The 24,500-nt window shown below is 44.6% G+C and overlaps 1 protein-coding gene and 1 long non-coding RNA gene across 4 annotated transcripts; one reads left to right on the top strand and one right to left on the bottom strand.

The window, feature by feature from the left end:
- Positions 1-7,060, top strand: LOC103702047 (polyphosphatidylinositol phosphatase). 3 transcript variants are annotated; one of them, XR_015987524.2, is made up of 8 exons: positions 4-399; positions 508-633; positions 1,303-1,514; positions 2,961-3,104; positions 4,898-5,115; positions 5,198-5,456; positions 6,260-6,559; positions 6,634-7,060. XR_015987524.2 is itself a non-coding variant. In XM_088722688.2 (7 exons), exons 1-7 carry the CDS (start codon positions 321-323, stop codon positions 6,386-6,388), a joined length of 1,167 nt encoding a protein of 388 aa, XP_088578814.2. In that variant the 5' UTR covers positions 1-320; the 3' UTR covers positions 6,389-7,060. The 3 variants fall into 3 exon arrangements, 1 of the variants encoding a protein (XP_088578814.2); XR_015987525.2 differs by having other exon boundaries at positions 71-399; positions 6,655-7,060; XM_088722688.2 differs by having other exon boundaries at positions 1-399; positions 6,260-7,060.
- A 3,948-nt stretch (positions 7,061-11,008) lies between these two features.
- Positions 11,009-12,649, bottom strand: LOC148703591 (uncharacterized). The gene is made up of 2 exons (XR_015987527.1): positions 11,167-12,649; positions 11,009-11,096 (listed from the first exon to the last, which is right to left on the bottom strand). It is a non-coding gene; the product is annotated as an uncharacterized LOC148703591 (long non-coding RNA).
- Positions 12,650-24,500: the final 11,851 nt, after the last annotated feature.

Genomic DNA, 24,500 nt, shown 5'->3' on the forward strand with positions numbered 1-24,500 from the left:
ACTGAGGAATAGTATTTATGCTACGTTGGTATGAACTACTATTAAAGAAAAAGAAAAAGAAAAAAAAGAAGGTCGGTGGCTTGCCGGGGTCGCACACTCCACGGGTCCGGGGAGAATCGGGTTAGGGTTAGGTCAGCTCCCATGAGACTCCCGTTGGCCGATTGGCACCGTCTTCATCGGAATGAAACCCTTCCCCTCCCGTCTCCCTTCATTGTGGAGATCCCTAATCCCCAATCTCTCGAAGCCATTCCCATCATATTTCGAGATTGATGTTTCCACGAGAGATCTCGAATGAGAAGATATTGTAGGTAAGATCCGCGATGGGGCTTTCCCGACGATGGAGGAGCCGCTACCTCTTCTTTGTCCCTCTCCTTCTCTTCCTCCCTCTCGTCCTCTCAGGTGAGATAAATCATTGCTTCTCTTCTCCATCAAACCACTCCTCTCAAATCCTTAATAAAAATCCAATCCTCTGTTTTGGCTGTTCTTTCTTTTCTTTCACCTTCTCAGTCTCGAGGTTGCATCGGAATTCGATCCCAGACCAAGAGCCGACAAGGAGGCTTTCCAAGAAATCGGATCATCTGGTCCTCGGCCCCGCCGCCGGCCAGGGCTTGCCCAACCGCCTCCAGTGCCATGGTACCTTTTGTTTGAAGACCGTTCCAGTTGCTATTATAAATTCTTTCTGAGCCAGTCTTGATCTGCTCCCGATTTTTTTTTCTTTCATTTATTTAAAAAAAAATCTTGGATTCCTATTCAGTGTGGCAAATAATAAGATGCAAATGTCGACAACCAAAAAATTGAATCTGGGTGATTACATTCAAATCCATTTCCTCAAAAACATATGCTTTCAAATTATTGACTCTCTCGCTTTAGAAAAAGAGGGAGAAAGAGAAGGGTAAATCCTTGAAACACTATTTTTGCAACAAATTCTATCTTTTTAGTGGCATGCGTTAAAATTTTGCGTTCATAAATGGCATAATAATAGCAGGAGTTGATTATATCTAGTACTAAAACAGAATCTTTTCTATGTTCAGAACTAATAAAACTATGTGACTGAATTGGAAATTGTAAGAACTAAATATATATCGATGACATCAAGATGTCCACAAATATAGAATTCACTTGGTTCCACTAATTGTAAGTTGGCGTAAATGGACACTATTTTTAGTAATGTTATCTATTCCCTCCTTGCCATTATCAATTTTTGACTCATGGCCTATATAGTTATCATGTTTTCTGCTATCAAGATTGACACTGCATGGTATGGGTTTCAAATTTAACCTCCTTGCTCTTCTATCATCACAGGCCTTAAAGCTGTGAATAAGATCCATAGCACAAGCAAGGGCCAGAATCTCCAATCCAGTGATGTTGTTTCTTTTGTAACAGTATACACTGTCTACAACAGTTCTTTGAAACTCGACTCTACCCACACGGATGTTGTGAATGTTGGAAACATTTCATACAGTAAAGCAGAATGGTCCGTGGCTATCCTTAACACGTTCATCAACTTTATACAGGTAAATTTGAGCATTTCTATAAAGGAATCTTTTATATTTTTGATAGTTAGCTCAAGTATACTGCTACCAATAGCAACCTTTCCCACTTGTCTTAAATTTTGACATACGACTTTCTACTGAATCCAACTCCGCATATCATATAGTATCTGAATGGAATCTTTTCTAATGTCGTGTATTAAATTTGAAAACAATATGATATAGGATAACATAAAGCAAAAGAATAGATTGTTAGTGACACCAGTAAGATCACAGTCCAATAATTTAGTATGGTATCCATACTTTAGAAGTTGTAGTAAGCAAGCAATAAGTTCGCAGCTGACAAATAGATGGTATATAACTTTATTTCATTGGAAAACAACTTCGCTAGGAAGCAATGTCATAGGCCTTCTCCTTCAATTAGTTAGATGGGTTCCAAAACATACCATCCACCTTATTTTACAAGGAACCATTATGCTCTCTTTTTTTGTATGAAATTAATCAAACAGCTTAATTATAGATTGAAGGTTAATCAAGAACATGGGATATTCTTTATAATATTATGGCTTCAATTTGTATCTTAAACCCTATTTGAACAAATCATTATGATCATCAGCTGAACAATGGCATGGACAAGAATATCAAATTAATGGGGAATGATTGGTTTGTCTTTATTAAGGTCATTGCCACGATATTTGTTGTAATCATTGTGATGATCTATGGCTCTACAAATTAAAATTGGGTCAGCTCTGCAGCTCAATATGGGAAACTAAGGCTCCATGGAAGGACTGGGGATATAATTCTACAACCAACTTATGCCCATCCTTTAACAGGTGTTGCTTAGCCAAGATAATGCTAGACAAGATGAAGTCTTCCATAAAACCTACAAGGCCAGTTGGCAGGTAGGGCTGTATGGAGACCTGTTCTCAGCCTGACTCAACTGCCTTAATTGCTTTCAGATTAATGACCGAGATAACTTTGTGTGAGATGGTGACAAGCTGTGAAATCTAGAAGGAAGGCGGGAAGGCCTACTTCCTGTTTATGCAATTTCATCTCAGCATTCAAGGATTCTTTTTTGGTGGCTGGATTATGATACTATGGCATTAAAGTTTTGTCTTTCAATAGAATATTCTGAGTCCATGAAGCATTTATGTTCTAACATCTTACGTGCCCCCCACCCCTCACCCCCTGCCCAACAAAAGGGAAAATAATCTCATTTATTAATGGAAGAAATATATATTGGAGTTTAGGTGGCCTTCAATCAAAAAGTCTGTATTTGGTTTCCATTAACTTTCTTTCATTGCAGTTATATGTGCCATTCTCTTAGTGAACTTAAATGAAAAAAGGTATTTTGTTGTGGAAAATCTAGCTGAACTGTAACCTAACGAATCAAGTAATTCCAGGTTTATCTTTCATTCGAAATATTTTGGTGTCCGTTTGACTTCGTTTTTTATATGTAGAACTCTGCAGGTGTCAATGCCAAGAAGCAGTGTAATCATATTGACAGACCCTGCTTCTGAATTTTCACTAGAGAGAAATAACGCAGCAGTAGTACCTATTCAAGGAGACTATTCTCGAGGGAAGTTGATGCTCCAAAGAATCAGATCCTACATTGTAAGAGCACATCAAAATGATTTATTATTAGTTTTTGCTGTTGTGGTTAAGAGATATGACGTGTTGATCGATGTTTTTTGTTGGATATGGTTTTTTTTTTCAACTGTTCGGTTTAGCATTGCAAAGATCTCACTTTTCTACACTTCTGCAATTCGATTTTGAGCCACTTGCATCACATCTCACTGGAACACAATGCCTTCTTTTTAAACAACTTATACATTAATAATAGATGATAATTCTATGATTCCTGCCATCATATCATGCGTTGAATATTGCTTGTTGATCATATGTGGAATAAATTCATTAATGTGGACTTATGCTTGTGCACATATCTCTTACTGAGCATTATGCAGAAGAAGCAGCTAACTAAAGGAAACATAACTTCCAGATTGAAGAAAAAAATAAAATAAAATCAGCAATCAGTGATGTCGTGTAAGGAAGTATAAGTGGAGTTGCTTTTCTACAACTGTTAAAGAAGACAAAATATTAACCTAGTAAAAGAGAGAGTTGTGTTCAAAAGGGACTAAGTTCCTGAAGGCAGGGGAGAAGAAAATTCTCCCACTCATAGCCAGGGTTAACATATACTGGAATGTCATTGAAAGTTCAACAGTTTCCAAGGTATTCTAGAGTCTTGGCAGAAAGCTCAATCCATGGATTTGGTGGAGTTCATTTTATTATTTAGTATTCAGAGGTTTGAAGCAACATTTCCTTTCCTCGCTTGAGCTTCATTGTATAAAGATCTATTGATTAATCAATGTAGACAAGTGGATGGAAACATGTCAAAGGAACTACCTTCAATTTTTCCCCCCGGAATTCTCCTTTTTCTGTTTTTCCTATCTAGGCTTCTTATTGAGTCTTGTAATATGAAGGCCAAAAAACAAATCTACAATTTGTCTGCGAATTCATATAGAAGTGTAAAGAGTATTCTGATGAGCAAATGATCCAGCAAACTGCATATATATTAATCACAATTTCTCATGATTCTTTCTGTTTTCTCATGTGATTATGTGATTTCCACTAAGATGTTATTGAATAATTCATTCCATTCTTAGTTATTCTGTTTCAAGAAAAGGTAGTCTTCATGACTTTCAACATGTATCTAGTGGTTTCCTGACAATGTCTTGAAGCTATCTGACCAATGAATATCTGTTATATGATCAAAAATTTGGTGGTCTGCCATTCCTATTCACCATAATCTTTTCAAAAGGTAAATGTGTTGCTGAAACTTCTCAATAGGGTATGAATCTTGTCGGTGGACCACACTAACAAAACTTCTGCTCTTAGGACAAAGATTATTACAGTACTAGCTGTGTGAATATGGAAGTTAAGAAAGATGCCTAAGTCAATTCCTTGTTGGTTAGGTGCAAGTCAAAAGGAAAACTGGCTCTAGTAGGGGAAAAACTGTTGGGCTTCTTAGTTTCCTACTATGGTGCCTGTGTTCCATCCAAGTTCTTTGCTGTTTAAGTTCTAATACTTGCTTTCCCAGTTATGCACTTCTATGATAGTTTATTTATGTTCTGTAGATGGATTAGATGGCATAGATGTTCACCAGCTTATATGTCCTCAGTTTATATGCTTTTGGTGCAAGTGCAGAATGTTCCAAAGATGACATATTATCTCTTCACAGTCTAGATCCCTATATAAATAAATATCCAATATTCATTTATGGCATAATGCTGAGGCATCACACCTACTTCATGCACATATCTTTCGTTCTAATATATTCTTAAACAATGAAAGCATGACAAATTCTTTCATGTGATCATAGTGTTGTCAATTTTGAACGAATGCAGGCATTTCTGGAAACAAGGCTTGCAGAGCATTTGGAGAGGCTGAACAGTTCTAATCATTATGTTTTTACTGATTCTGATATTGCAGTGGTTGATGATATTGGACATATATTCCAGAGATATCCTCAATTTCATCTTGCTCTTACCTTTCGTAACAATAGAGATCAACCATTAAACTCAGGTTTCATTGCAGTGAGAGGCACTCCAGATGGAATTTATAAGTTAGTATCCTGCATTCCTTTTAATAACTTTGATTCCTTGGTTTATTAATTCATTAACTGAGATAACATTATTTTGCTGTAGGGCAAAGGCCTTTCTACAAGAAGTCCTGGATGTGTACAGTTCAAAATATATGAAGGCCTCCCGTATGCTTGGTGATCAGTTAGCCCTTGCATGGGTTGTTAGATCCCATCTCCCATTTTCTGCAAAGAAATTTGCCAGGCATGAGGCCTTTTCAGGCGAAATTAATGGAGCATCAGTGCTCTTTTTACCTTGTGCTGTTTACAATTGGACTCCACCTGAGGGAGCTGGGCAGTTTCATGGCATGCCTTTGGATGTACAGGTAAGTATATTGGTTCAAACTTTAAGCAATCTTTTGAGGAGTGGTTATTTCATATAAAATTCACTCATCACTATAGTTATTTTATTTTTGTAGTTTAATTCAAATGCTTTATCAGGCTGAATTTGTTCATGATATTTCTAAGACTTAAATCAAAACAAATGTAGAAATGTAGAATTAACAAAATGGATATTGTATTATAATGTCCATTTAACTATTTCTTGGTGGAATGTTACTATGACAGACCTAATTGTATTGGAAGCATAGTTATATCTAGTTTAACGATGATGAGCATCTGCATCTGTAATATGCCTGATAAAAAAAAACCGCTTTGATTTATTTTTGGTTCTATTGGACTTCCCTTTAACCCTGTCATTCGGTAACTTCTGGCTTTTGTCACGTCATATGAAAAATTTGTTTCTTGGTCATATAAATCTGTATTTTCTTGGTCTTTAATTATGATTGGTTTGCAGTTAAACAAAACAAAAGGAAATGTATTCATCAGGAATATATTCATCAGGACCAAAATCTTTTTATATCCGAGTTGGTTATATATATGTTTGGCCCTTTCTTGTTAAATTTAGCTCCTGCTCATGGTTAACTTCTACTTGTTATGATCATTTGACTTCTGTCAGTAAAATTGCTTCTCCTGTAGAAATTGCTATGTGAAGATTACACAATATGTTGTTTAACTTGAATGATCTAGCATCACCACTAAAAATGTATACACAGCACACTTGTTTATCGCTCCAACTTTCATTATTATAGTTCGAGAATCTAATTTCAAACTGTGTAATGTTGATCAGATTGTTCACTTTAAGGGATCAAGGAAGCGATTGATGTTGGAATCTTGGAACTTCTTCAACTCAACCTCCATCATGGCTGATATGCTGTGCCTCATCTTAAAGAGTGGGAGAACAAAATATGACTTTTGAAATGCAGGCTCGCCTCATTCCCTTAAGCTACTCTCTACCATATTCATTAAATTTGGTAGAATTTGATGCTGTCCTTTCTGACCAAGTGTGCAATTATTAAGGGTAGCTGGTCCATTGGGGTTGGTTTTATGGTGTTGTTCCTAGCAGTTGTAGCAAGCAATGATTCTGATGGTATGGTTGCTGCTCCTATCAGTTGATTGTTTTCGTAGTTTTTTTTCCATATGTGATTGGGTTAAATGATGCAGTTATATTCTTCCCGGTTGAAGAAATCTAACAAAGCAATGATGTGAATGTATCTTGAAGGCCGATGATTTGAAGAAGTCTTGCTTCTTTTGATGTTTTTGTCCCAGGAAGATTGAACGCATAATCCAGTACCAGGGACGTGTCCTTGTAGTGTGGGACTTATGATTTATATTATTGTGGAATGAGGTTCTTTCTGCAGTAGCCAATGGTGTCAATGGTGTAAGGCTGCGATGTTATCTGCAGTAGCCACAGCTTGGGAAAGCGATTCTGGATCAAATTATATCTCTCCTCTTTTCCCTCCATTTGCACCTTCGTATGGTTTTTTTTTTTTTTTCTTTTCTTCTTTTGTTAATCATAAATTTCAGATTACAATGGTTGTCGATTACTCTTGTTTCAGTAGATGAGAAATTAAATGATTAGGTTTGGTAAGGTGCGCAGGAGCTTCCATGCCTGGTAAAGAGGGATTTAACTTCATGATTCCTTCTTGTTTGGATTCCTCGTTCCTATAAAATCTCTCAATTTCTATGTGCACATCAATACATGTGATGTTATTAAGGCCCAAGCAAACAAGGTTAAGTTTAGATCGGTCTGCTTCATATCATGTGCGCTCCTCCCGTTTGATTCCCGACTTCATAATTCATATCGACAATTATTGATGTTGGATTTGAAGACTCTACAGTCCACATCCTACCCAAATGGAGCTGGCATGAATCCCGACTTCGAAAGTTTGGCATGAGCTGAGGATGAACAACGTCCAACTAAGTTTAAAATCTTAGGCCCAGACTAATCAAGGCAGATCTCGGCTAAAGACTTCATCATACCTCTAGGCTACAGTAGACATACCTCTTCCAATTGCTTTAAGATAAGGGTGAAAGTGGATAGGATAATATTCATCTGAAACCGGATATGAATAGAAATTTAAGTATTCGACTAATATTCATATCCGTATTCATATCGATAGATAACTATTCGATCCGTATTCGAATATCTAATTCCATTTGTAATCCTATTTAATTTTATATAGCACTCATGAATTTTAAAAAAAATAACCACATTAACATGCAATTAACTTGATTTATGATATATTTAGTAATATCTTTAATTCTGTGGCTATAAAGCTTAATTATCCAATTTATATCCTTATTTATATTTATACTTTTGATATTCGAATTGTAGCCATATCCGTTTAAAATAAATACAAATATAAATTTTTGTATCTGACTAACATCCGTATCTACATCTATATTCGTCAAAAAAAGAAGAAGATGTAGATATGGATATGCTCGTATCCGATCCATACCTGATCTAATTTCAACCCTACTTTTAAGGGTCGTATGGTCATGAACCTGGATTTTACAAACATGCATTCATACAAACATATATTGTCACACCCTAAATTAGAGCGTAACAAATGCCGTATACCTACATAGCGAACCATACAAGCATGCAACGCTATAGATCATATTGTAATCTCAAAGCAATAATAATTCTTCAATTCTTAAAAATTTATTTAATTATTATCTAAAATAAATTATTCTCATAATCAATTGTTCTAAAGGGATATAAGTCAAAGTATGCGAACTAATTCAAACAAAAAAAAATGTTTTAACTAAACTAGTCTAAACTAAAACTTCAATAATTGTAAAATCTTAGAAAGATCTAACACACACTTCCAAATTCCGGGCAATCATGATTCAAGATCTAAAAAATAAAAAAAGAATAATGAGCTACACGAGCTCGATAAGCAACATAATACCACAAAATGAGGTCTAAGTATGCTAAATAAATAATTAATTAAAGAGCATAAAACTATTGAAAATAAATCAATTTTTGAATAACATATATATATATATATTTATTAAAATTATTATTATTATTATAAATTGATATTTGAGATCCAACATTAGGCTATGGCCACGTAATCTAGTGGCATGGATCAGATTGCACAAAGTACCAGATACCAGTATTCTAATCACCGACGGCTCTGTGTCAAAATCAGTTTCTCGGATTATAGATCGACAGGACTAACGAATAATCCTCATTAATAGGCCAGATCATAGTCGTGCTAAAAATACATACATAAAAAATAAATTTTATAATTTACCCTATTATATTTTTTAAATTTCATAACATAACATATAACATATTTAAAAAGATTTACTGTTGTAACAATAACATGCCCGACCCATTTGGCTAAGTATAAAACAAATATCACCATCAAATTTAATAAAGTAATTATCATTTTACTAAAATTCGAAAAACACACTTTAAAGTATTAGGTTATTTACCTCTTCTTACTTCAAAATCCTACTTCAAGTAAGCATGTTAGGTTTAGCTGTTTTAATATCATTAAAATATAATTAATTTCACTATCATCTTAGAAATCAAACAAAGTCAAAAATTAAAATACTATTGGGAATACAACCTCATGACCTAAGTCAGTTAGTCAAGTGGCAGTGCTCGACTGCTCGGGTCGGTCCTAGCAAGGTGAACTCAACAAATCATGTTCAAACATGATTTAAGTGACTCAATAAAGATCAATAGTGGCCAAATTTCAAAAAGATCCGGCTAGAGCCGAGGTAATGGGCCAGTCTATCGCACGGATACTGGGGCGATTCAAAGCCTTCACACCGGGTCAACTTAGATTCGTGCAGTAAGAAAAGCAAGGCTTGCACTAAAATTTCTGAGCCTGCCTAGAGAGAGAAAGAGGCAGAAGAGAGAGAATCTCAATCTGGGTTCCATCAAAGGTCTGAGTTTGGTTGTCAATTAATCGAGTCAATTTAAGTCAACTTGAATCAATCAACATGTCTGCCCATGAGTCAAGAGAGAAAAAAGAGAATTTGAGAAAATAATCTATAAGTAAATAAATAAATAAAATAAACAGAAATAAAGAAGAGTGAAAATGGTCTGGCGATGGGTGCTGGAGATCCGGCAACCATTCACAGAGGAGCCACGCCAGTGACTATGGTAGCGACCAACGAAGGTGGCAAGACCGAGAAGTAAATCTCGGTTTGGCCCAAAAACAAAAAAAATAGCTCAACATGAGAAAGATTAGAGGAGGGAAGAGGAGCTCACCATGCACGACAAAGATGGTGGATCTTGATTGAAAATAGCCAGGTCTGGTGGGATCCATGGCGGCAATGCTTGAAACAGGAAAAAATAGAGAAAACAGGACAGTCGGGGGGCGCTAGAGAGAGGAGGAAGGGAATTTGGCAACCACGCATAGCGGAGATAGTGATGTGGCCACCAATGAAAAAGGAGGAAGAGGGAGGAGAGCATTTGGTGAATTGAATGGAGAGGACTCGAAGTTCTTATAAAGGATTTTTTTTGGGAAAGATGATAAAGTTTGAATTGAGCAACTGTTTGCCGGCTGCAGCAGCAGCCCCCAATAGTCACCGATTGTTCACAGCAGCCCAACAAATCCCCACCAGCCACGATTGGGGGCAGCCTCAGCCCAATGACCGAGAGACCAGGCAGAGAAGGAATGCATTCTCCCCTGTTTCAATCCTAATATTTTTTTTGAAGTTTTCTGATCGAAGTCGGCGAGCAACGCCGACTTGAATCAAAAATAGGCCCAATTGGATCAATTCTCTCTCTCTCACACACACACACACACACACACACACACATCTTTTTTCACATCCCAATACAACACTTCTTCTAGGATGGTCGAATAAACATCTTTTTGAAATTTTTTCCCTTCCAAACCTTTTATCCCACTTAACCCAGGAGTAAATCACTCCAAGTAAGATGTAATAATTTTTCCGAACAAAGTGGAGTTTACTCTCTGTTAATTTATTCCACATCCCAATACAACCTTATAAGCTAAATATGCATTATCAATCCATGAGAAAGAGTATGATAATTGGCATCCATCAAATAATCAAAAAGTTGTACTTATAAAGGATAGCTTCACCCATACTTAATCCGTGTAGGATTTTATTACTTTTTGAACAATATCTAGCTATATAGATATCATTCTCATACTTTTGAAGTAGACCTAATCCTGATTCCTGAAATCAGTTTACGCAGTAAAGAAGATTTCCATTAGAGGAAAATAAGAGGGAAGATACTTAAGTCTTTAGCTATGTTTTGAGATGTTAAGCACGATAACTCCATTGTAAAACACCATTTCTATTAGTATGACACTCATGGAAAGATTGCCTTGGAAGATAGACCCAGCAATTTAATATTAAGGCAGAATCAAATCGCAGTAAGCCTTTCCCTGCATAAGGTTCCTATTTACACTTGGATTAAATTCTTTTCAAGCAACAGGTTTCATCATCTAGAGGCATCTTAATCTTTCTTGGGTGCTCTATCAACAGGGCTTCATAATATTAATTATGATATGAAAAAAAAAAAAGAAAGTGGTGAACATTGATATAAAGCAGAGGCATATATAGTTTCTACCTTCACTTATAGCATCAACTTCTCAAAAATTATAACATGTACCATCTTTGATCACCTGAAAACATAAACACGTAAAATAATCAAAAATGCAGTTTAGGGTTTTGGGTTCAGGGCTAGCAACATACACAGCTTAGAAAAGAGATCATGAAAGCTGAACATCTCGAGTCCTTCTGGTCTTTCTCAGCATCAGAAAATAAATCTCTCTTTTTCTGTTTTCTTACCGAATTGCTCAAGACTTCAAGCCCATAAACAACTAGAGAATTTTATCCAAAATAAGACACAATGATGGTTAGTAACAGTTAATATGAGACAGTTCCAACTGGTAAGCAAGCAAATAACAGCTTGTGACCATTTACTCTTAAAGATTACCCGAAAGGAAGTGACTAACCTGACAATCCACATCCTTTAATTCTTTGCAGTTTCAAACAATGAGATTTTCTAACTAAGACCTATTATGTGGATCACAATAAGCATTCTCTTTCCATATATCTTTCCACGTATGTGTGTGTGATTCAAAATTAAATATAATTTTATCTCAGGTAAGAATGGTAACCAAATTTGTCAGTAATAATGGGATTAAAAAGTAAAGAGAAAAGGATAAAAGAAGGGGAAAAAAATTCAAGCACAGTAACATTTTAGGTGGTCCAAATTCAAAGATCACAACCTGTAAAGGGACAACCAACCTTGAATTGGATCTAGATCTGGATAGAAGAAGGACCAAACCTAAATTTTACGCACCGCTAGAGCTAACATAAGCTTCCAAAATCTGAATCAAATGAATCATCTAAAAACCATGGACAAGTTAATCGATTGCATAAATTAAAGATAAACAATTTATATCACAGCAACTGGAATAGAAGATTAGATAGTGATATATTCTAGTATTATGATCTATATCACTATTCTACCATCACTTAAATTTTTAACAGGCACTTTTCCCCCATCTATAGTGTTCAACACTTCAAACATGCCAACTTCTTGCTGAAATGAAGTCTAGAAACATTTACTAATGTCCATTCTACTGATCCAGGGCAAAAATACATAATGCATTTCCATATTGTTGAAAATAATAAAAGGATAACAATGTCAAAAATTCAGGCATTCCTTTTACAATTTAGTATGGAAGAATGATTCTGAGTACCATACCTTTTTAATTTCCTTCCATACAATAATTTCCCAATCTGACAAAGTCATGAGGATCTTGCCAGAACCTGGTGGCTCATGAAGCAAAAATCCCCTTCAAGCAGGGTAACATCTTAGGAGGTCCCAATACAAAGATTGGAGCTTGTAAAGGAGCCACCGATCCTTCTAGGTAATGGAACTAGATCTGGATTTTAAGTTTGTTTTTGGATCCAATAATGATCAGACCTAAATCTGACCCATTGCTAGCATAACAAGCTCTTTGAAACAAATGATTCGTCCAAAAATCATGGACAAGTTGAATGATAGCATAAAATTAAAGACAAACAATTTAACATAATAACAATTGACATGGATGATTATAGAGGGATATATATAGAGGTATACAATGTCTATATCACTATTCTACAGCCCCAAAAATTCTTAATAGGCAAATATCCCTAATGTATAGTGTTAACAAATTTGACCACGCCAACTTCCGCAGATCCAGGGAGAAAAAACATAATGCAGTTCCTAATTGCTGAAAATTATAAAACAATGAGTGTCAACTGAAAATTATAAAACAATGACAGGGTCAAAACAAGTCACATATTCTTTCTACAATATAGTATGTAAGCATAATCTAGAGCACCATACCTTAAAATTACCTTCCATTCAGCAATGTCCAATCTGATTAGACATGAGGGTCTTGTCAATACCCCGAGAACATACCCCATTTATTCTCCTCAACAATTTTTGGCCAATTACAGATATCTATGTTTGGTGATACACCTGTCCCGGCGATGCCCATTTCTGGGAAACATATTAGACATGAATATTGGACATTGAGAAAGACAGATTTGCCCCGCCAATCAGTCTCTCATATTTTAGCCAGACTTGGAAATTCATCAATTGCTCAATCTGAAAAATACATTTTTAGACGAAGACCTTCCATAATCTATTACTAATTGTCAGACAAAAGTTAATAACTGCATCTTACCAAGTAGATGTGCCATGAAGAAGCATGGCAAATAGAGAACACACAACAATCAACAACATAATTATGTTCAGATATTGATTAGTAAATGACTGAAAAAACAAAGATCAATATGTTCAAAATTTCAAAGAGAATGTTGTAACTAGTTGTCGAAACCAAGCAGAATATAAGCTAGAATTCTAAGAACAAAACATGGTTAAAGCAACTATAAGCTAGCACAGGTAACAGCATTAGTAGCATAGCAGTACTTGAAACAAAGATCAGAGGAACCTTGGTCAAAGATCACTTTTGAAGTTGTTGAGCAAGAACAACTGCATCTAACTACAAAGCAAATAGGTTTTAATCCCTGCAATTATCATTTCGAGATCACAAACAAGGTCAGCAATACCTTATAATTAAAGCAGCAAGCAATGAAAAACCAAAAATTAACACAATGGAAAACTTCTTTTGTATGCAATTTCACAAAAAAAAAATTAGGGGTTGCAAATAATGATCAAAACGTACTTCTTCCTTATATTAGCCATTCTCCTACAAGATTCCAATTTCCAGCCCAATATAACAAATGCAAGCTCAAATGTATCAGGAAAACAAATCTAAATACAAAGTAAATAAGAAGTAAACAGACTAATAAATGCAGATCAAGCACTACAAATATTAAATAAACAATTAATCAGCATTTGAAGACATCAAACCTGCTAATAGCTATTGTGTTGTCAGTGGAAACTTTTGTAATCTGATGCTTGATGACATACAAATAAATATGACCATTAGCAATGTTATCGCAAGCAGCTTGACTCTATTAACAATTACATGTTGAAGAAGACAGATAATTGGGAATTATAAAAAAAAAAAAAAGCTAACAGATCAATAGAAACTTGAGAGAAAATCCAATCAAAAAATGAACAGAATCACACCTGTTCTTGAGAAAGAAGCGTGATGTGAAACAATGTAAGACAAATATCATCTTCACTGCACAAGCAGATTATAGATTTCAATCCACTCTCAATTTCCACTAACCATAACCAAGAAGCCTCGTCCCAGATGCTCCATCCAAGCATTCAAACTTTTTGTGTGGGAAATAAGTCCTCCAATATTGAAATCACTAAACACATCTTAAACATAACAAAATCATTTTTTCCAAAAAAGAATTAGAAATGCATGAAGCAGAGAACAGAAAGCCAGAAAGAGAGAAAGAAACTGCACGTAATAATTCTACTCAGGCATTCCAACACTGAAATCATCACAAACATCAGTAAATCGCATAACAATATTTCACAGGAAATAAGAAATTTGCCAAGCACTTTAAGGAAAGAAAGAAATAAAGAACATGCAATATAACAATTCCATGCAACCTTCCAGCATTGTGATTAGTAGAACAACAAAAGATTTAATCTATGACAAAGATATATCTATATATATATATATGTTGAGGGGAATAAGATTTTTTTCCCAAATGACATAAATGCCCCTAAGAAGCCGTACAACTTCCGACCCCGGACGGCCGAAGTCGGCGTCCGACTTCGGAACGCCCGACCTCGAGACCTCCGACCTAAGAAAAACCCCGATGTTCGAGGTCTACTCTTGTCAGCCACCTACTACGGCCGTGCGCCTCAGAGGTCTGGCCGAGGACCATACCCTGACGCCCCTCTGGCATTTATTGCGCATGGTCGCTGTAACCCTCCGGCTTACTCCACAATAAATGCGGATCTCCGGCTTACTCCACAATAAATGCGGATCTCCGGCTTACTCCACAATAAATGCGGATCTCCGGCTTACTCCACAATAAATGCGGATCTCCGGCTTACTCCACAATAAATGCGGATCTCCGGCTTACTCCACAATAAATGCGGATCTCCAGCTTACTCCACCGTAAATGCGCATGGCTCCTGTCATCTACGGACTCTCAGCTCTCCACGGCAAATCAGCCCAGCAGAGTCTAGTCAACTATGATAAGTCTCCGATCTCGGCCATACCTCCGACACCAATGCAATAATTCGTCTGACAGCGTGCTAGTTCGGGTTATACGACGCCCTCACCGCCGACATCAGAGCAATGATTCGCCTGACCATGCGCCGACCTGAACAACATGCCGAGCCGTACTACGGCCTCGCCCTGTTACATCGCAGATAAACCGACCCCCGCCTATAAAAGGGAGCCTTGGCCTCTCAGGAGGGGGTTGGAAGATTGATACACTCTACAGACATTATTTATCTCCCTTTCTACACTATTTGCCCCCTCCCTGACTTGAGCGTCGGAGGGCCGGCGCCGGAAAACCCGACCACCGGTTCGTGTGCAGGCACCCGGACGGAGGACGCCGCCAACTGACGGATCGCCGCTTCGCCACGAGGACCTGCCGCCCCTTCTCTCCGACCGCCCCAGACGGAGGACACCGCTCGCCGACGGACCGCCGCCCCGCCGTGAGAACTCATCGCCGCTCCCTCTCCTCGACCGAAGACTGCCCCCGGGTCCAATTTCCAGCAACAGTTGGCGCTAGAGGAAGGGCCCGAGTAGCAGTCATGAAGTTGAGAAGTAAGGGAGCCTCTAACATCTCCCGGCGTCCCCCGCAAAGCCCTGGACACTCTGTCCAGAATTCTCCAACTCCGGCTGACCCAGTTCCTCTGGTCCAGCCGGAACAGTTCGACGCCTTGGTACAGCAAGTCCAGGCCCTGGCCGCCGCCGTTCAGAGTTTGCGGCGCGAGGAAGCCTTACCTACGCTCCCCCCACGGGCTCAGGCCCCGCCGGAGTGTCTCCCCAACGGCCCGGTTTTCCCAAGCCAAAACTTGCATGGCTCTTCTAGAGCCAACAACGGAGAACGAGCTTCTCCCCGGAGGGAGTTACCGGAAGAAGGTTTCGATCGGAGACCCCAACTTTCTGAGGCAGAGTCAGCCCCAGATCACCGTGAGCCGGCGCAAACCACAGCGACAATCCCACGGGTGGGGGAGCTCGACCGGAAAGTTGAGCATCTGGAGCGTCAGATTGCGGCGCTCCACAGCAAGAAGGCAAGACAAGAGGGAGACTTTGAGTTCACCACCAAGTCCCCCTTCTCCCGCCAGATCGAGGATGAGCCGGTTCCCGCGAGGTTCAAAATGCCTCAGGTGGAACCCTACAACGGGACGACCGACCCTCTCGACTACCTGGAGAGCTATCGGGCCCTCATGGCCCTACAAGGGTCCTCGGAGGCCATACTCTGCAAGGCCTTCCCAGCGACCCTCCGAGGGACCGCTCGGCTTTGGTTTTCTGGACTGAAGCCGAATACGGTGTCCTCTTTTGAGCAGCTCGGCAGGCAGTTCGCCACCAACTTCGCTGCCAGCCGGCGCCAGCAACGGACGTCAGACTCCCTCCTCGACATCAAACAGAAAGAGGGGGAGCCCCTCAAGGAGTACCTGGACCGCTTCACCGCCGCCACATGGGAGGTTCGCGAGCTAGACCAGTCGATGGCTATGTCGGCTCTGAAGACTGGGGTTCGCTCCTACCGTTTCCTCTTCTCCATCGAGAAGAGCTTCCCGGCCGACTTCACTGAAATGTTGGCCCGAGCCCGGAAGTATGCCAAGGCCGAGGAGGCAGTTGCATCCAGGCGGGGGGCAATTGAGCCCGCCTCCAAGAAGCAGAAGAAACGCCGCGAGGAGCGCGGCCGACAAAGGAGCCGATCCCCCCGCCGAGAGAAGAACCTCCCTAGACTGAGAAGTCCGCCCCGACAGCAGAGGCGATCTCAGCAAAGGACCCCTCCTCGGCCGAGGTCCCCACCACGGCCTCGGACGTACCCGGGAAAGTACGAGAACTACACACCCGTCAACGCTCCCCGGGCCGAAATCCTGATGGAAATCGAGGGTCGGGACTTCTTCCGACCCCCGCCTCCTATGCGAGACACGGGATTCCCCCGGAATCCCAGGAAGTATTGCCGCTTCCACCGAGATCGTGGGCACGACACGGAGGACTGCTACCAACTCCGGGATGAGATAGAAGCGCTCATCCGACGGGGAGTACTCAACCGGTTCGTGAGGAACCGACCTGAGGAAAGGAGGCCGGCGGAGAATGTCGCACCAACCGAAAATCCGGGCGACAACAGGCCCATCGCCGGCACCATCAATATGATCGGGCGGGCCTCGGCAGGAACGGCCGCCCTGGGAGCACCCCCGAAGCGCCCACGTACTGGTGAAGTCATCTCGTTCTCGGACGAGGACTTAGAAGGGGTCGAAACCCCCCATGATGACGCTGTGGTCATCTCTATGATTGTAAATAGGTTTGATGTAAAGCGTGTCCTAGTTGACAATGGAAGCTCAGCCAACATTTTGTATTATCATGCCTACCAAAAAATGGGATTGACAGAAGGGCATCTCCGGAGAGTCAATGCCCCGTTGGTTGGGTTTACCGGAGATGCAGTCCCGGTTGAAGGTGAGGCTAGCTTCCTTGTCACAGTCGGCCTCGCCCTCCGGGAGAGCACAGTGAGGATGGACCTCCTGGTGGTCCGTCTGCCCTCGGTCTACAACGCCATCCTTGGGCGCCCAGGGCTAAATGCCCTTCGAGCCGTGGTTTCAACTCGCCATTTGCTCATGCGGTTCCCCACCGACCAAGGAGTAGGCGAGGTCCGCGGAGACCAGCTGGTCGCCAAGCAATGCTACATGGCGGCCCACACAGTAAAGCAACCAGCCGAGGCGCCGGACCACCCGATGGGCCCTTCGCTGCCCATAGAAACCCTCGATGCGAGGGACACCCTCTGGAAGAAGCAAGTAGAGCCCGGTGAGCTCCTTATTCAAATCCCACTACAAGAAAATTTTCCCGAGCTAACTGTGCAGGTCGGCTCCGGCCTCGGCGCCCGCGAGAGGGATTGCCTCGTCAGCTTCCTGCGGGACAACGCTGACGTCTTCGCCTGGTCGCCCGCGGACGTGCCAGGAATTGACCCTGAGGTCATGGTCCACCGACTCCAGGTGAGACCGACCAGCAGGCCTGTAAAGCAGAAGAAAAGAGGCTCCGCCCCGGAACGACAACGAGCTGCGGCTGAGGAGGTGGACAAACTCCTCGGGGCCGACTTCATCCGGGAGGTCTCCTACCCGGACTGGCTCGCCAACGTAGTCCTCGTAAAGAAGGCCAACGGAAAGTGGCGTATGTGCGTGGACTATACCGACCTGAACAAGGCCTGCCCGAAAGACAGCTTCCCCCTCCCGAGCATCGACCAGCTCGTCGACTCCACTTCAGGACACCAGCTGCTAACTTTTATGGACGCCTTTTCAGGGTACAATCAAATCCGAATGGCGCCAGAAGACGAGGAGAAGACGGCCTTCATCACCGACAAGGGCACCTACTGCTATAAGGTGATGCCCTTTGGTCTGAAGAACGCTGGGGCCACCTATCAGAGACTGGTCAGCCAAATTTTTAAAGACCAGATCGGCCGGAACATGGAGGTCTATGTGGACGACATGTTGGTAAAGAGCCGAGCGGCGGAACACCACATAGCCGATCTCAACGAGACATTCGCCAAGCTCAGAAGATATCAAATGAAACTCAACCCGGCGAAGTGCGCGTTCGGGGTCACCTCGGGCAAGTTCCTGGGTTTCATAGTGACCCAGTGCGGAATTGAAGCCAACCCGGAGAAAATCCGGGCACTGCAAGAGATGTCGCCTCCAAAGACTGTTAAGGAGGTGCAACGGCTCGCGGGGCGGGTTGCCGCCCTGGGAAGGTTCGTCTCTCGGTCAGCCGAGCGATGCCTCCCCTTCTTCGAGAGCCTCAAACGGCCGAAAGACTTCCGGTGGACGGAAGAATGCCAGCAGGCCTTTGAGGAGCTTCGGAGCCTTCTGGCCTCTCCCCCGCTGCTCACCAAGCCCCAGAAAGGCGAGATTCTTTACTTATACTTGGCCGTCTCCCCAGCTGCAGTGAGCTCAGTTCTCGTCCGGGAAGAGGACAAGCTCCAAAAGCCGGTCTATTACACCAGCCGGGTTCTCAGGGATGCTGAGACCCGGTATTCTAAACTTGAGAAGACCATCTTCGCTCTCATCATCTCGGCTCGGAGACTCAGGCCTTACTTCCAAGCCCACACGATAGCTGTATTGACCGACCAGCCTATGAAGCAGATATTGCAAAGGTCGGATCGTGCGGGGAGGATCGCCAAATGGGCGGTCGAGCTCGGGGAATTCGACCTCGAATATCGGCCCAGGCCGGCTATCAAAGCTCAGATACTCGCCGACTTCATCGTGGAGTGCACCCTTCCGGACAACCCCGAGAGGCCACCCGAATCCGTAGAGGAGGCCCCGAGGCAGCCATGGGTCCTGCACTCGGATGGGTCTTCGACCTCGGGGGGTAGCGGGGCCGGACTTATCCTCACCAGTCCAGACGGAGTGGTGGCCGAGCAAGCTTTGCGCCTCGAATTTCCGGCCTCGAACAATGAGGCCGAGTATGAGGCTCTCATCGCCGGGCTCAAGCTGGCGAAAGAACTAAGAGTGGAAGACCTGACGGCCTTCAGTGACTCCCAGCTGGTGGTGAACCAGGTCCAAGGAGATTTTGGAGCTAAAGAGCCATCCATGCAAAAGTATTTCCAAAAGGTGCGGGAACTCATATCTGCCCTGAATTCTTTCAATATTCAATATATCCCCAGAACGGAAAACCTCAGGGCAGACCAACTATCCAAATTGGCAACCTCCCGCATAAGCGAGCTTCCCAAGGGAACAGCGCTCGAGTATCTTCGGATCCCCAGCACGGAGGAACCCGAGCCCACCATGTGCATCGACTCCGAGCCAAGCTGGATCGATGGGCTCGTCTGCTACCTTCAGGACGGAACCCTACCTCACGACGAGACGGAAGCTCGCCGAATCAAGCGCCAGGCCCCCCGGTATGTCTTATACGAGAATAGACTCTACCGGCGATCATTTACTTCTCCCCTTCTCAGATGCCTCCGCCCCTCCGAGGCGGACTATGCCCTCCGAGAGGTCCATGAAGAGATCTGCGGAAATCACCTGGGGGGTCGGGCATTAGCCCATAAGGTCCTGCGACAAGGATATTATTGGCCCACACTCCAGAAGGATGCAACGGATTTCGTCCGGAAGTGCGATCGGTGCCAGCGAAACGCCAATGTCCAGCGCCGACCTTTAGCTCTGCTGACCTCCATCATCGCCCCCTGGCCGTTTGCCCAATGGGGGATCGACATCCTGGGGCCCTTTCCCCTGGCCACCGGACAGAGAAAGTTCCTGGTCGTCTCCATCGACTACTTCACCAAATGGGTCGAGGCCGAACCCGTCGCCCGGATCACCGAGCAAAAGATGCGAGACTTCGTGTGGAGGTCCATAATCTGCAGATTCGGACTACCCCGTATCCTTATATCTGACAATGGTCGACAATTTGACAATGTTCGTTTCAGGAAATTTTGCTCTGAGCTCGGCATTGATCACCGTTTCACCTCAGTCGCTCACCTCCAGACAAACGGAGAAACTGAGGTAACTAACCGCACTATTTTGCAGGGGCTCAAGGCTAGGCTTGATCGGTCCAAAGGACAGTGGGTCGAGGACTTGTACAATGTCCTTTGGGCGTACCGGACCACGTTCCGACTGCCCACGGGAGAGACCCCCTTCAATCTAGCATACGGCACTGAGGCCGTCATCCCGTTGGAGATCGGCCTGCCTTCTTCAAAGGTGGAGCATTACGACCCCGACACCAATTCTTCCCAGCTCAGGAGCAACTTGGACCTCGTCGAAGAGACAAGAGAGGTTGCCTGGGTCCGCATGGCGAGATACCAACAGCGAACGGCCCAATACTACAACTCTAGAGTCAAGCCCAAGCTCTTCAAAGTGGGGGACCTCGTCCTCAGGAGAGCCGAGGCTTCTCAACCGACTGAGCAAGGAAAGCTCGCCCCAAATTGGGAGGGGCCGTATCAGATCGCCCGGGTACAACGACCAGGGGCGTATAAATTAAAGTCCCTAGAGGGGACCCTGATCCCGCGAAGCTGGAACTCCGAGAATCTACGAATGTACTACCAGTAAAACCCCTAGGGGTTCAAGACAATCAGGACAATGGACTCAGCTTCCTTTTCGCAAACAATTCTCTTATCTTGATGGCTGTAATTCTCTTCTAATATTGGGTCGTCTGTGATCCTCAGATTCTGCGGCCAAAATCGAGATGCCTCGAGGCTCGACCGTAGAGTCCCAAACTCCCTCGACCTCGGGAAGAATCGCAGGACGACGAAATATCGACTTGGCGCGAACCCTCGACTAAGGTCAGAATGCCCCGGTTTGTCGGGATGCCCCGGCTATAGGGATGCTCGAGACGTCAAGATATGAGTACGGTCCTCTCTGACCAGACGAGCTCGGCTCGTTCTCCATCAACTTCCATCTATGAGCACGGTCCTCTCTGACCAGACGAGCTCGGCTCGTTCTCCATCAACTTCCATCTATGAGCACGGTCCTCTCTGACCAGACGAGCTCGGCTCGTTCTCCTACCTCGACTAAGGTCGGGATGCTCCGAGGGTCGACCGTAGAGAACCAGACTCCCTCGACCTCGGGAAGGCGCCGTGAGGGGTGGAAAGGGTGGCTCCACCCGGGGCGCCACGAAGTGGACCCCCGGGAGCGGTCGACGATCCCCGATCCCCGAAGCGAGCGATCCCTCGACTAAGGTCGGGATGCCCCGAGGGTCGACCGTAGAGAACTAGACTCCCTCGACCTCGGGAAGCGTCGCAGGTCGGTAGAGCGTGCCCAGACCCGCCGACTTGACGAACGATCCCTCGACTAAGGTCGGGATGCCCCGAGGGTCGACCGTAGAGAACCAGACTCCCTCGACCTCGGGAAGAAGCCGTAAGGGGTGGAAAGGGTGGCTCCACCCGGGGCGCCACGAAGTGGACCCCCGGGAGCGGTCGACGATCCCCGATCCCCGAAGCGAGCTATTCCCCGACTAAGGTCGGGATGCCCCGAGGGTCGACCGTAGAGAACCAGACTCCCTCGACCTCGGGAAGCGTCGCAGGTCGGTAGAGCGTGCCCAGACCCGCCGACCTGACGAACGATCCCTCGACTAAGGTCGGGATGCCCCGAGGGTCGACCGTAGAGTCCCAAACTCCCTCGACCACGGGAGGCACCACAGGTCAGCAAAGCGTCCACGGACTCGCCGACCTGACGCAAGATCCCTCGACCAAGGTTGAGACGCCCGAGGACCTACCATGGGGTCTGAAACTCCCTCGACCTCGCAGAGAGCTACAATTCAATAAAGCCTCGCCAAATCCTCTCAACCTCGGTGGGCGCTGTTGGGTCCGTGAGAAACCCGAGCCCCCTTTAAGTCAAAATGACTCCGGAGGTCCACGAGGAAAGGAGGCAACCTACTCCACCATGCGAAGCGTGACTCAGAGAATGCAAGAGGTACATCCAACTAGACGCCCTCCTTGTTAAATTTTATCTACATATTGCTGAGCGGAATCCCAACGTTGGAGTCTTATCTCGCCCCAAAGTCGGGCCTCTCCAATGGGTCGGCTTAAGATCGACCCCCTAACTACATTATGCAGGCTCCGTTCGTCAAGTCTCCGCAATCTGTACGAAGGCTTCATAAATTAGGGCCCAACTCGGCTCTTCTACATAAACTCCGACATCTAGCTGAGAAAGTGGTCCCGACCACGAGTGTATCAGCCAAACATGGATACCAAGGCAATTTTTGGAAATCCCAGCCTTGCTCACCGAAATCTCGGCAGAGTCCGAGAACGATAATTACGAAAACCTTCGACGATGACTTACTTATTAGCCCGCGCTCCCTACGAGGGGTTCGGAGTTAAGTTCGGAAACCCGACTAAAATCTCCGAATAGCAGCAGGCATAGACCTAGTCCGGTCTTACTTGAAGGGCTAAGGCCCGACCTCGATGCCTTGGGATTTCCCTAAAGGCTAAACGTGATGACTTCCACGATTCTTAGATCCGAGCTATGGGACTTAGAGGAATTTTCTAAAAGACCTAAGACTCGGAGCTCCTTTTGGTCGGAATGACTGGAACCCGAGAAGGCTAAGACATAGCCCGGGAAAAGGGGACAACTTCGTTAAGCAACCCGAAAACTAAGATGTGAAGTTAGAGGTCGTCGAGGCAGTTAGCTAAGGCTCTAGCCTCGTTCGCAACAAAAAAGAAAGGCAAACACATAATGATGAAAGTGTTTTTCATTAACAGAAGGCCGAAGGCCGATTACAAAATTGGAGGTCGACCATTTAAGAGCCGACCTCGGATACAATGAAAAAGAAAGGAAAAATACGCTAAGTCCTAAGCGGCGGGAGCAACGTCCGGGGGGTCGTCCGGCACATTGATGATCTCGAGGTTTTCAGCCGGCACAGGCTCGGAGTCGGGGGCAGGGGCCTCGGGTACCGCCTCCGGGACGGCGTCCGTCTCGGCCGCCGGAGCCGCCTCTATGGTGCCAACCGCCTCGGCCGCCCCCGTCGAAGGCTCGGCGGGGTCTTCTTCGTATATCCCCGCCTCGGATGTCAAAATGGCGGGGAGGGCTTCCACGTCAGACCCCAGGCCCAGGTCCTCCCTCGGACGGACCGTCGAGAGGTCGTACTGAGGGCAGTACCGGCGCATCTGAGCCCGGAAGTTCTCGAAACCTCGGAGGAACCCGTCCACTGTCTCCTCCTCCAACATGTCGCGGAACTCTTGCGACTCCTTGAAGAGCTCCACGGCATGTTCGGCTCGCTCGAGTGCCCTCCTCTCTCGGGCCTCAAGTTGCTCGATTCGGAGGCGGGAGACCCCGTCCTCATACCTGAGGGCCGCGACCTCGGCCTGGACCTCCCCTAAGCGCGCCTCCGTGCCGCGCAAGGCCGACCTGGTTAGGGCGTGGGCGGCCTTCTCCTCCCCGAGCCCCTCTACCATAGCGAGGCGCTCAGCCTCGGTGGCCGCCCACCGAGCCTCGGCCGCGGCCAACGCCGCCTCCAGCTCGGCGACTCTTTTCTTGGCCGGCTCCAGCTGTCGGCCGAGCTGTCGGACTTCTTTCCGACACCCGTGGGCGATGAACGCCAAGGTGTCGAGCTCGAGAATATGCTGAAAAGAAAGAAACGAGGATATTGTGAGTTGAAAAGCACACAAGTACGCTAGTAACTCAAGGAAATTAAGAAGGAAGCTTACCCGGGCGGTGTTGCAGTAAGCGCTGCCAACGACCTCCTCCAGCGAAACATTCCGGAACACGGCCCGGTCCGCTGGAAGTACCGCACGCCGCAACATGGAGCGCGCGACCTCGGCATCCTGAAAGGCCGAGCTCCCCTCGGGAATAGGGGAGTCCGGCTCGACCGACTCTTCTCGGAAAGCCCGGGAAGAGCTCGGCACGACCGGGCCCGAGGTCCCGGAGCCGCTCGCTTCGGGGCCTCGAGCAAGCCCGGGTTCTGGCTGCTGCGGGGCCATGGACGACTCCC

The sequence above is a fragment of the Phoenix dactylifera genome, chromosome 5 (genome assembly GCF_051530095.1).
Source record: "Phoenix dactylifera cultivar Ajwa chromosome 5, Ajwa_hap1_PhDact_Kaust_v1.1, whole genome shotgun sequence".
Taxonomy (NCBI): Eukaryota; Viridiplantae; Streptophyta; class Magnoliopsida; order Arecales; family Arecaceae; genus Phoenix; species Phoenix dactylifera.

What these genes read in the sequence shown, in the direction of transcription:
- LOC103702047 (XM_088722688.2), top strand. Translation starts at nt 321, where the DNA reads ATGGGGCTTTCCCGACGATGGAGGAGCCGCTACCTCTTCTTTGTCCCT. An exon ending in CCTCCCTCTCGTCCTCTCAG is followed by an intron (nt 400 to 507) that starts GTGAGATAAATC and finishes TCACCTTCTCAG; the next exon opens with TCTCGAGGTTGCATCGGAAT. An exon ending in ACTCCAGATGGAATTTATAA is followed by an intron (nt 5,116 to 5,197) that starts GTTAGTATCCTG and finishes ATTTTGCTGTAG; the next exon opens with GGCAAAGGCCTTTCTACAAG.